Here is a 12,164-nt window from a genome sequence, read left to right as displayed (position 1 = left end):
CAAGAGAATCGCTTGAACCCAGGAGGCGAAGGTAAACAAGAAAGAATGTCAGAATATAAAACCTCATTAGACAAACACCACAGTAATAATCATTGTAAGCAAAGTCCACTGATGGATACTAAAATCAGTGTGAAAGTTTAAGGAGAAACAGGACACTGACATAGTCTCAAGTATCTCCCTCAAGCTATTTATCAATCACAATTGGGAACAAGAGAAAAGTGACACTGCAGAAACTCAAAAGACACTACCTTAACCAGTGATCAAGTCATTACCAGTAAGGGGACATAACACATCATGTCCGTGCCCCAGTATGACGCATTGAAAAGGAAACATCATCGGCTGTGTGCAGTGGTTCACAAGGTCAGGAGATCGAGACCATCCTGGCCAACATGGTGAAACCTCGTCTCTACTAACAGTACAAAACTTAGCCGGGCCTGGTGGCGGGCACCTGTAATCTCAGCTACTTGGGAGGCTGAGGCAGGAGAATGGCTTGAACCTAGGCGGAGGTTGCAGTGAGCCAAGATCGCACCACTGCACTCCAGACTCCAGCCTGGTAACAGAGCAAGACTGTCTCAAAAAGAAAAGAAAAGGACACAACATCACCTCTGTGGCATTCTTGCACAAAATGTCTAATTTAATCAAGAGAAAACATCACACCAACCCAAACTTAGAGCCATGCTACAAAATAACTGACCAGTGTTCATTAAAAGTATCTATATTGACCGGGCACAGTGGCTCGCACCTGTAATCCCAGCACTTTGGGAGGCCGAGGCAGGCGGATCACCTGAGGTCAGGAGTTCGAGACCAGCCTGGCCAACATGGTGAAACCGTCTCCACTAAAAATACAAAAATCTGCTGGGCGTGGTGGTGCACGCCTATAATCTCAGCTACTCAGGAGGCTGAGACAGGAGAATCGCTTGAACCCAGGAGGCACAGGTTGCAATGAGTCAAGATCGCGCCACTGCACTCCAGTCTGGGCAACAGAGTGAGACTCCATCTCAAAAAAAATCTGTATCATGTAAGAAAAAGAAAAAAAATAAGTGTCATAGATAGCAGGAAGCACAATAACTAAATGAAACATGGGACCCGGAATTGGATCCTGAAAGAGAAAATAGACATCAGGAAAAATTGGTGACATTCATTGAAGGTCTGTCATTTATAGTATAATACCAATGATAATTTCCTAGTTTTGATCATTGTACTGCAGTTATACAAGTTATTATTAAGAGAAGCTAGCTAGTTGAACAGTACACATGAACTCTCTGTGCTGTTTTGCAACTTTTTTCTAAGTCTAAAATTAAAATAAAAAGTTTTTTTAAAACAAGTAGTAGTGACACTGAGTACAGTGGCTTATGCCTATCATCTCAATACTTTGGGAGGCCAAGGCAGGAGGACCGCTTGAGCCCAAAAGTTTGTGATCGGCCTGGACAACATGGCAAGACCCCATCTCTACAAAAAAATTTTTTTAGGCCGGGCGCGGTGGCTCAAGCCTGTAATCCCAGCACTTTGGGAGGCTGAGACGGGCGGATCACGAGGTCAGCAGATCAAGACCATCCTGGTTAACACGGTGAAACCCCGTCTCTACTAAAAAAATACAAAAAACTAGCCAGGCGAGATGGCGGGCGACTGTAGTCCCAGCTACTTGGGAGGCTGAGGCAGGAGAATGGTGTGAACCTGGGAGGCGGAGCTTGCAGTGAGCTGAGATCCGGCCACTGCACTCCAGCCTGGGCGGCAGAGCGAGACTCCGCCTCAAAAAAAAAAAAAAAAAAAAAATTTTTTTTAATTAGCTAGGTACAGTGGCTCAAGCCTATAGCCCTAGCTAGTTGGAAGGGTGAAGCAGCAGGATCACTTAAGCCTGGATGTGGGTCCAGGTTGTAGTAAGCCATGATCGTGCCACTGCTCTCCAGCCTCCGCAACAGAGTGAGACCCCATTTCGAACAAACAGAACAAAACAGGCTGGGCGTGGTGGCTCGTGCCTGTAATCCCAGTACTTTGGGAGGCCAAGGCGGGCGGATCATGAGGTCAGGAGATCGAGACCATCTTGGCCAACATGGTGAAACCCATCTCTACTAAAAATACAAAACTTAGGTGGGCGTGGTGGCACGCACCTATAGTCCCAGCTACTTGGGAGGCTGAGGCAGGAGAATCACTTGAACCCAAGAGGCAGAGTTTGCAGTGAGCCGAGATCGCACCATTGCACTCCAGCCTGGGCAACAGAGCAAGACTCCATCTCAAAAAAAACAAAAAACAAAAAACAAAAAACAAAACCAAATCCTAGTAGTGTCTACTGAGGCAGATAAGTCTCCTAGTAACTTGCTATTTGAGCTTGAACAAGTCCTGACCCCTTGCTTGCCCTCAAGATACAATGCTTTCTTCTTTCTAGCAGAAAGAACAAAGACCCCAAAGGAAAAAATCTCCTAGGAATAGTCCAATACATTCTTCCAATTGAGACATTCAAAACCTTTACTCTTCCATCTCAAATGACAAAGCCCGAAAAGAACTGCACAGAATAGGAGATGCACAAGAAGTTACAGAGGATTCCTGAAACTAAACAACTTCTCTCTCACCATTGAAGCGGTCAATGGCCTCTTGCCGCATGTTCCCAGTGATTCCACCATCGATGCGTTCGTATTTATAACCTTCATGTTCCAAGAAATCCTCTAGCAAGTCTAGCATCTTGGTCATCTGTAAAAGGAGCATGGTTTAATTATGGAAGAGTCAGATGGTAATCCCTTTCCTGAGGTCACTGAGGGTTGTCTGTGACTGTTCCCTAAAGCTCCCAGTCCACATGATACCTGGGAAAAGATGAGTACACGATGCCCACCCTCCTTAAGGTTCTTGAGCATTTTCTGCAGCAGCAATAATTTCCCAGATGCTCTGATTAGGGCACTGCCATCATACATGCCATTAGGCATCTTAGGGGCTTCCTGAGAACAAAAGCAAAGAAAAAAATATTAAAAGCAAGCACATATGGAGGAGTCCCAACCCAGGGAAGAACAGGAGGTGGCACTACATACCATTGCAGCCACAGGGAAGAGGTACGGATGGTTGCAGCACTTCTTAAGATCCATCACCACATTTAGCAGAGACACCTGGTTGCCACCACCTCGGGCATTGAGTGCTTCAAAATTTCGAGTGAGGATGTACTTGTAGTATTTCCTACATGGCCAAGGTAGAAAGACAGGTTAGACTTGAGAGGCTTTCAATGACTAATAATGCAGGCCCAACAACTGAGATCTTTCTTCCAACACATCCCACTTTGGCACTAAGAACACCTAACGCACAAGCACTACCACCACCACTTTAAATACGGAAAGGTATCACTTAAAATAAGTCAGAACCATGCGCTCCAGCGCCCTAGCATCAGGTTTCTTTAGGCCTTGCTTGCTCCTGTCGCCAGATGCCTTGAAGCTTGAGTGGGGGAGGAATAGGAAACACTCTGCAGACTGGCAGATGTCTAAATGGAGTCTGTTTCTGTCCCTCCCAACTCACTTCTGCATAGGGCTCAGCTCCACACGCACAATTAGTTCTGTCTTGGAGGGCATATTCTTGAACACATCAGCTTTGAGCCGCCGCAACATGTGCGGCCCCAGCATGTCATGCAGTTTTTTTATCTGGTCCTCCTTGGCAATGTCAGCAAACTCCTCCAAAAAACCTTCCAAATTGCTTCAGAAAGAAAAAGGAAAAAGTCATTGGAGAAGGAGAAGGGAAGAAAAGTGATACAGGAAATGGACAACAGGAAGAATGAGAAGGACAATTATGAGCCGATTACAGATAAACACATACTTACTGGAACCTCTCGGGGGTGAGAAAGTTGAGCAGATGAAACAACTCTTCGAGATTGTTTTGTAATGGAGTCCCAGTCAGCAACAGCTTGTGCTGGAGTGAGTAACCATTCAAGACCCGGAAGAACTGGTGAAGCAGATGGAAAAAAGTGAAATCCAGTGAAAACACAGGTCTGGTAAATCTCTACCAAATTTCAAGTTTTTCACTGCCCAATAGTTACGCATCCCACTCCTCACATTCTTTTTAAAGGCCTGGCCACCAAGGGCTGTCACATACAAGGAAAGAAGGCAGAGACAATTTTTCTCTCTCCTCTCCACCTGCAAGTCTTCCCCTTAACGAATTGGGAGTACTAGAAAAAACTCAAAGTCGGGGCTCCAACATCCCTCCCTCAGCCCTCACCTTAGACTGATTGTTCTTCAGCCTATGGGCTTCATCCACGATGAGGCAGGCCCAATCAATAGAGCCCAAGATGGCCATGTCAATGGTGATCAATTCATAGGATGTCAGCAGCACATGGAATTTCACAGATGCCTCTTTCTGCACATGAAGGCAACTTGGTCACTACTAGTCACCTCCTCTGGTGTAATCACAACCCGGGGACTGACGGAATGTTTTCCTCCTCCCAGGATTACCCTTTTGCCTCACCAAGGACCAGATCACAAGGAGGTAAACTAAGCCAGAAGCCGCAACTCTTTCTCTAGGGTGGCTTCCCTGCCCTGAGATACCTTCATGCGGGAGGCCTTCTTGCCACCACGAATAGCATTGTCTTCAAAGGAGAACTCATTCTCTCGGATGATGGCACGGCTGTCCTTGTCACCCACATACGTTACAACATACATGTCTGGAGCCCACATTTCAAACTCCCGCTCCCAGTTGATGATGGTAGAAAGAGGGGCACTCACTAGGAAGGGGCCTTTGGAATGACCCTTTGAGGAAGAAGAGGAGAGTCAGGACTAAGGGCCCCAGCACACTGCAACCCCAGTGAACACCCAGCACCCTGATGTCCCCTAAAGCCGAGCCAAGGACTGACACCTGAGCTCCTGCTCCTGCTCTCACCTTCCTCCATACACATGCCCAGCCCATGCCTTTCCAAAACGCCAAGGTCCCACCATAACTACAAGTCTTATCTCTCCCATTAAGTCTTTCTATACTTTTTTCCTGAGACGGAGTTTCACTCTTGTTGCCCAGGCTAGAGTGCAGTGGCGCAATCTCAGCTCACTGCAACCTCCGCCTCCCGGGTTTAAGTGATTCTCCTGCCTCAGCTTCCCACGTAGCTGGGATTACAGGCGTGCGCCACCAGGCCTGACTAACTTTGTATTTTTAGTAGAGACGGGGTTTCACCATGTTGGTCAGACTGGTCTCAAACTCCCGACCTCAGGCTCCCAGTACTGGGATTACAGGTGTGAGCCACTGCGTACAGCCAAGTCTTTCTATACTAATTCTACTCGTAATTCTACTTCCCTCAACACGTAATCATTCCCCTAGAACTGAGACTCTACAGACCCATTGCTAATCCTACCCAGGGCTCCATGCCCTCAAATCTTCCGCTGCGTACGTATGTTTATCCACTATCACATTTATCTACTATCTACTAAACACATGTGTACATGTGTTTATCTATTATCCACAGTGTTCTTGAAGGTCAGAGACCAATTTTTTTATTCTCTTATCTCTCTACTCAGAGTGTAAGTAAAGGCTTCAAACACAAAATATCCACACAAAAAAACTATCAGCCCCAGATTTCCTTACCTCCTTGTAAAGGGAATAGAGGAAGACTGCTGTCTGTACAGTTTTCCCAAGGCCCATCTCATCAGCCAAGATGGTGTCAGTGCCCTGAGCCCAGGAGAAACGCAACCAATTCAGACCCTCCATCTGATAGGGGTGCAGGGTTCCACCTGTAGCATCCAGGTACTCTGGCTGTCGCTCATACTTCACTGTTGGCTGAAGGATGAAACAGAGAAGTCAAGAGCTGGCAAGGAACTCCCTTCCTCCCCTAATACAGCAGCTGCTTCCTCCTCTCTCGTCTTCACGGATCCTCCTGGGGAAGAGCTACAAAAAATTCTGAGGGAAGAGATCCCCTATAATTACTGCAATTTCATGTTCACTTTAGGGTCCTCCAGGAAACAGGGCTTAACCAGACAGATCTGATTTTGGTCCTACATATCATTGAGGAAAAACACATCACAGACTCCCTACCAATACAATAATTCTGCTAGTCAGGATCTACCAGGTAAATAATGTATGTCCCTGTTAGATGCATCTTTTTAACTTCAATCACCCTCAAATTACACTGTACAAACAAAACCCAGAGGAACTGAGCCTGAATTAAGCCAGATTCCAATGTAAGTTCATAAAAGCTAGGCTATGTGACCCCTCCCCCAGATAACACTTCTTAAATCATTCAAAATACACCTCCTTTTTTTTTTCTGATGACAAAAGAAGAAAGTAATCCTAGTGCTTTCTGATAACAGAGATGTGGAGAAGTGGGGAAGCAGACTTGAAGTGATCTTTTCATTACCTAAGAGTACCATCATTAGACTGCAGCAAAGATACATTGTCCTACCCAACAACGACTCTACAGTCCCTTCCACCCCGACTCACATCAACTGTTGGCGTTTCTGGAGGTCTCTCCAACTTCCGAAGCTTCACCTTCTTGAGCTTCTTGCCTGGTCGCCCTTCCTCACCCCTCATTAACTCCCTAAAGAGGAAAGACATCACACAGCTGCCCAAAGTCCTTTTCTATAGAAGAAACAACTCGCCCAGGCACAGAGGCTCACACCTGTAATCCCAGCACTTTGGGAGGCTGAGGCAGGCGGGTCACCTGAGGTCAGGAGATTGAGACCAGCCTGGCCAACATGGTGAAACCCTGTCCCTACTAAAAATACAAAAATTAGCCAGGCGTGGTGGCAGACGCCTGTAATCTCAGCTATGAGGTAGGAGAATTGCTTGAACCCGGGAGGCGGAGGTTGCAGTGAACCGAGATCGCACCATTGCACTCCAGCCTGGGGTACAAGAGCAAGATTTCATCTCAAAAAAAAAAAAAAAAAAAAAATTAGCTGGTATGGTGGCGTATGCATATAATCCCAGCTACTCGGGAGGCTAAGGCAGAAGAATCGTTTGAACCAGGGAGTCAAAGGCTGTAGTCAGCCAAGATCATGCCACTGCACTATAGCCTCGTGACAAAGCGAGACTCCGTATAAAAAAAAAAAGAAAAAGAAAAAAAAGAAAGAACTCTATTCCTCACCCCAAATCACTCACCTGTGATTCCAATAGCTCTGCTTGAACAGGTCGTAGTCCTGGATCTCCACATCCTCACTCTCCCAAGAAGCCTGATCATAAGGTAAGTCCCGCCACTTGATCAAGTAGTGGACGTGGCCCTTCTTGTCCACACTGCAAGTCAAGGAGAAAAAACCCTCAGAGCCAGAAAAAGCAACCCTCCTCACTCGCTCTCAAAAACTGGCAATACCGTATGTTCCACACCAGGCCTCTAGGTAGGCCACAGATCACACGTTTTCAGAGCCTCTACTATACCAGTCTTTGACCAAAAATTATCTCTAATTTATACTCTCCTAGTTATACTCAAACACCAGAATTCAGTCAGTTAATAATTAACATAGAGTGTTGGCCGGATACAGTGGCTGACACCTGTAATCCCAGCACTTTGGGAAGCCCAGGCAGGCAGATTACTTGAGGCCAGGAGATCAAGACCAGCCAGGCCAACATGGCGAAACCCCGTCTCTACTAAAAAAAAATTAGCCAGGCATCAAGCCAGGTGCGGTGGCTCATGCCTATAATCCCAGCACTTTGGGAGGCTGAGGCAGGTGGATCACGAGGTCAGGAGTTCAAGATCAGCCTGGCCAATACGATAAAACCCCGTCTGTACTAAAAATACAAAAATTAGCAAGGCGTGGTGGTACGTGCCTGTAATCCCAGCTACTCAGGAGGCTGAGGCAGAAGAATTGCTTGAACCCAGGAGGTGGAGGTTGCATCAAGCTGAGATTGCACCGCTGCACTCCAACCTGGGTGACAGAGAGAGACTCCGTCTCAAAAAAAAAAAAAAAAATTAGCCAGGCATGGTGGTACATGCCTGTAATCAGAGCTACTCCGGACACTGAGGCAGAGAATCACTTGAGCCTGAGAGGCGGAGGTTGCAGTGAGCTTAGATCATGTCACTGCACTCCAGGCTGGGCCACAGAGCAAGACTCTGTCTCAAAAAATAAATAAATAGGCCACGCGCGGTGTCTCATGCCTGTAATCCCAGCACTTTGGGAGGATGAGGTGGGCAGATCACGAGGTCAGGAAATTGAGACCATCCTGGCTAACACAGTGAAACCCCGTCTCTACTAAAAAAAATAAAAAAATAAAAAATTAGCCGGGCGTGGTGGCAATTGCCTGTAGTCCCAGCTACTTGGGAGGCTGAGGCATGAGAATGGCATGAACGCGGGAGGCGGAGCTTGCAGTGAGCTGAGATCGCACCACTGCACTCCAGCCTGGGCAACATGTCCGTCTGAAAAAAAAACACAATAATAAAATAAATAAACAACAACATAAAGTGTCAGGCGCAGTAGCTCCCGCCCGTAATCCCAACGTTTTGGGAAATTGAGGCAGGTAGATTGCTTGAGCCCAGGAGTTTGGGACTGCTGTGAGCAGTGATCACGACACTGCACTCAAACCTGGGCAACAGAGCTAGTCTTTGTCTCAAAATAAAGCGCGGTGGCTCATGCGTTGTTAATCCCAGAACTTAGGGAGGCCAAGTTAATCCCAGAACTCAGGGAGATCACCTGAGGTTAGGAGTTCAAGACCAGCCTGGCCAACATAGTGAAACCCTGTCTCTACTAAAAATACAAAAATTAGCTGGGTATGGTGGCAGGTGCCTATGCCTAGCTACTAGGGAGGCTGAAGCAGGAGATTCACATGAGCCCAGGAGACCGAGGTTGCAGCAAGCCAAGGTTGCAACACTACACTCCCGCCTGGGTAACAGAGCCAGACTCCATCTCAAAAACACAACCAGGTGTGGTGGCTCACGCCTGTAATCCCAGCACTTTCACCTGAGGTCAAGAGATCCAGACCATCCTGGCCAACACAGTGAAACCCCGTCTCTACTAAAAATACAAAAAAATTAGCTGGGCGTGATGGCACGTGCCTGTAGTCCCAGCTTCTCAGGAGGCTGAGGCAGGAGAATCACTTGAACCTGGGAGGCAGAGGTTGCAGTGAGCCGAGATCACACCACTGCACTCCAGCCTGGGCGACTGAGACTCTGTCTCAAAAAAAAAAAACCAGTGTCTTCCAAGTCTAAGTTGCTGGTGACATCCATTTTCCCAATCCCTTCAGCGGGAATCTCCCATGGAGACTGCCTATCTCCCATGTGCCCAGCTGGTACCTGTGGTTGAGGATTCGGTGGATCATCATCCACTCAGGTTTTATCCCATAGCGATAGAAGCGTTCCTCCATCTCTGCAAATTTAGGGTCCTTGTTTTTTCGTTTTCGGCTTTTTTCTTCATCACCACCAAAGTCCCCAGAAGGTGGCTCATCCATATCATTCTTCCGCTGATAGTTTCGGAACATCACCTGACAGTGCAGCTCCAGCTTGGAGCGGAAAGAAAATCAGCCACCAAGAAGCTGTGCTCATTCCTTCTATCCACAAGGCTCTTTTATCACTATCCTATTCATCGTAGCCCCTACATCTCCAGCCTATCCTAAACTTACCTGCAGTTCAGAAACCCAGGAGCAGTGCCAGTAAGACATGCCTTGCCATTTCACAAAGAACTGCCGCTCTGGCCGCCCCTCCAAGGGCTTTGGGGAGGGCGTGTTGGGATCAGCATCTGGAGGCCGAGGCACTGGTGTGGGAGATGGTGGCTGACCCCACTTCCAGATTAGGATCTTCTGCACTTTGCCCTTCAGAGCTGGACACTGAGGGAAAAAGAGACAACTTAATCTCAAATCATAACCATGGGAGAAGCGACAGCCCACAGTCTCAACTTTATCAAAGGACGATTAAGATCTCATTTCAGGCCTGGAGCTGTGGCTCATGCCTGTAATCCCAGCACTTCGGGAGGCCGAGGTGGGCAGATTACAAGGTCAAGAGATCGAGACCATCCTGGCTAACGTGGTGAAACCCCGTCTCTACTAAAAATACAAAAATTAGCTGGGCATTTTGGCACGCGCCTGTAGTTCCAGCTACTCGGAGGGCTGAGGCAGGATAATCACTTGAACCTGGGAGGCAGAGGTTGTAGTGAGCCAAGATTGCCCCACTGCACTCCAGCCTAGGGGACAGGGGACAGAGACTCCGTCTCAAAAAAAAAAAAAAGATCTCATTTCAAATAAAATGTAATCCCAGGACTCCTCCAGGGAGAGAATACAGGTTGAGGACCTCTCATGTGAAATGCTTGGGACCAGAAGTATTCTGGATTTCCCACTTCCGGATTAGGGTGCTCAACCTGTGATACAATTCCCTCTCCATTTCTGGACATCATCCAGGATTTCCGTGCCACCATCACTCCTATCTGCTTAACAAAGCCAGTAGTTAGACTTCAACAGCAAGCCAGAAGAATCAGGAAATCGACAGACTTAAAGCACAGAATTCCTCCCTTAAGCAATCTAAAAGCAGTAAGTGGCCCTATTAAAACATTCTAAACTGGCTGGCATGGTGGTACACACCTGTAATGCCAGCACTTAGGGAGGACAAGGGAGCAGAATAGTTTCAGAGCAGGAGTTCAAGACCAGCCTAGGCAACATAGTGAGACCCTGTCTCTACAAAGATTTTTTTTTTTTAATTAGCTGGACGTGGTGGCATGCACCAGTACTCCTAGCTACTCAGCAAGAGGCTGAGATAGGAGGACCACTTGAGCTCAAGAGTTGGAGGTTGCAATGAGCTATGACTGCACTACTGCACTCTAGAGTGGATGACAGAGTGAGACCCTGTCTCCCAAAACAAAAGTTTTTTAACAAAAAAATTAAAAACATTGTAAGCTACCAAGACCCTGAGGCAGGGTGTCAACACAGGGACAAATGTTCTCAGCTAGAAGAACACTGCTTCATCTCCTCTTAAGAGAGCTGGCAAAACATCAACTCCTCTGTTTGAAGTTAGTCCTACATTTTCCCAGGACAAAAGTATCCCAACACTAAAGGATAAAGGAAAATACCTTTCTCAGGGCTGAAAAGCTCACCGTTCCTCTCCCACACTCCAGCTTCACAATACCCTACATAGAAAAGACTGCACTTTCCACATCTTTTGCCCTGGCTGAGATCAGTCACTCACCGTACAACGGGGACAGAGCCATTCACCGTTGGGGATCTCTGGAAGTGGGGGGTTCAGGCAGTGGATATGGTAGGAAGAAGGACAGGTATCACAGCAGAGCAGCTCCCCACCATCCTTGCAGACCCGACAGAATTCCATATGGTGGTCATCCTCCTCTTCGAGGTCTCCCCCAACCTCTTCCAGGATCTCCTCACCCTCCGAATTGTCCTCTTTAGCTTCCCACTGGATGCCTTCCTTCTCCTGCAGTAAAGGACCACAGATTCAGATTACTACCCCCACCCACCCACCAAAGTCTGAAGCCAGTACCCATCATTCCTTTGAATGCTTCCCAAAGCTCACACCCCGCAGCACCAGCACTTCGATTTCCATCCAGGCCCCAGAGAGCTTTACTGTCCCACCCTTCTTCTCATGAGTTCCAAGGGGACACAATGGCCAGACACTCACGCAGTGTGGGCAGCTCCACTTGCCCTCAGGAGCCTTCTCCATGTCGGGATCCAGGCAAACCATGTGGTAAGCTCGGGGACAGGTATCACACAGGATGATCTCACCGCCTTGCTGGCACACCTCGCAATAGTCCTGGTGGTCTGTCTCATAACCATCCACAGCAGTCACCTCCTCCTCGCCTGGGCAAGGAAGAGGGAAAGCCCAGTTATTAGAAAAAAACTACCTCCCCCCACCCCCAACCCCTATCTCCTTAGGGAGATTCTTCCCCAATCACTCCCACCTCATCCCATCACAAATATACAGAAGAGAAACACACCTTTCTTTTTCTTTTTAGTGGTTCGGAGTTTCTTGCGGCTGCGGCTACTACGGCTGGTGGAACCATCAGAAACAGAATAGCTATTGATACTGGCATCATCGAAGTCAGATTCCACATCTAAGTCATCATCCTCACTCTGACAGGATGAAAAAGAATAAGGTTAGACATTCAAGCCAAGGGGAAGGAAAGAGCGGCAGACAAGGGAGTACTCTCTCACTGAGGATACCAGAATCCCAGCAAGCACCGTTATACAGGGAGCCTAGTCTCATCTTGTTCTGTGGGCAACTCCACACATTTTTATGTGCTCACTATGAAGGACAGGTCCTGATATAAGGTCACATCCTTTCTAGTATACATAGC

At 47.5% G+C, this 12,164-nt stretch overlaps 1 protein-coding gene across 7 annotated transcripts in view; it reads right to left on the bottom strand.

Annotated features, from left to right (window-relative positions):
- Window positions 1-12,164, bottom strand: part of CHD4 (chromodomain helicase DNA binding protein 4) — a 37,820-nt gene that overhangs the window by 19,117 nt on the left and 6,539 nt on the right. For 6 of the 7 annotated variants that reach the window (XM_010385935.2, XM_030938669.1, XM_030938670.1 and 3 more), the window contains 15 exons: window positions 11,805-11,940; window positions 11,489-11,667; window positions 11,045-11,284; window positions 9,493-9,696; window positions 9,167-9,372; window positions 7,045-7,176; window positions 6,388-6,484; window positions 5,536-5,727; window positions 4,512-4,712; window positions 4,186-4,323; window positions 3,791-3,912; window positions 3,493-3,666; window positions 3,018-3,159; window positions 2,796-2,927; window positions 2,568-2,685 (listed from right to left, as the gene is read on the bottom strand). In XM_010385935.2, coding sequence (XP_010384237.1) covers window positions 2,568-2,685; window positions 2,796-2,927; window positions 3,018-3,159; window positions 3,493-3,666; window positions 3,791-3,912; window positions 4,186-4,323; window positions 4,512-4,712; window positions 5,536-5,727; window positions 6,388-6,484; window positions 7,045-7,176; window positions 9,167-9,372; window positions 9,493-9,696; window positions 11,045-11,284; window positions 11,489-11,667; window positions 11,805-11,940 — 2,413 coding nt within the window. The remainder of the gene's footprint in view (window positions 1-2,567; window positions 2,686-2,795; window positions 2,928-3,017; window positions 3,160-3,492; window positions 3,667-3,790; window positions 3,913-4,185; window positions 4,324-4,511; window positions 4,713-5,535; window positions 5,728-6,387; window positions 6,485-7,044; window positions 7,177-9,166; window positions 9,373-9,492; window positions 9,697-11,044; window positions 11,285-11,488; window positions 11,668-11,804; window positions 11,941-12,164) is intronic. The other variant, XM_030938673.1, reaches the window with a different exon arrangement.

This window comes from Rhinopithecus roxellana, chromosome 10, assembly GCF_007565055.1.
Source record: "Rhinopithecus roxellana isolate Shanxi Qingling chromosome 10, ASM756505v1, whole genome shotgun sequence".
NCBI classification, from domain to species: Eukaryota; Metazoa; Chordata; class Mammalia; order Primates; family Cercopithecidae; genus Rhinopithecus; species Rhinopithecus roxellana.
Note: the sequence above shows the minus strand (reverse complement) of the source record. Positions and strands in the feature narration are given on the sequence as shown.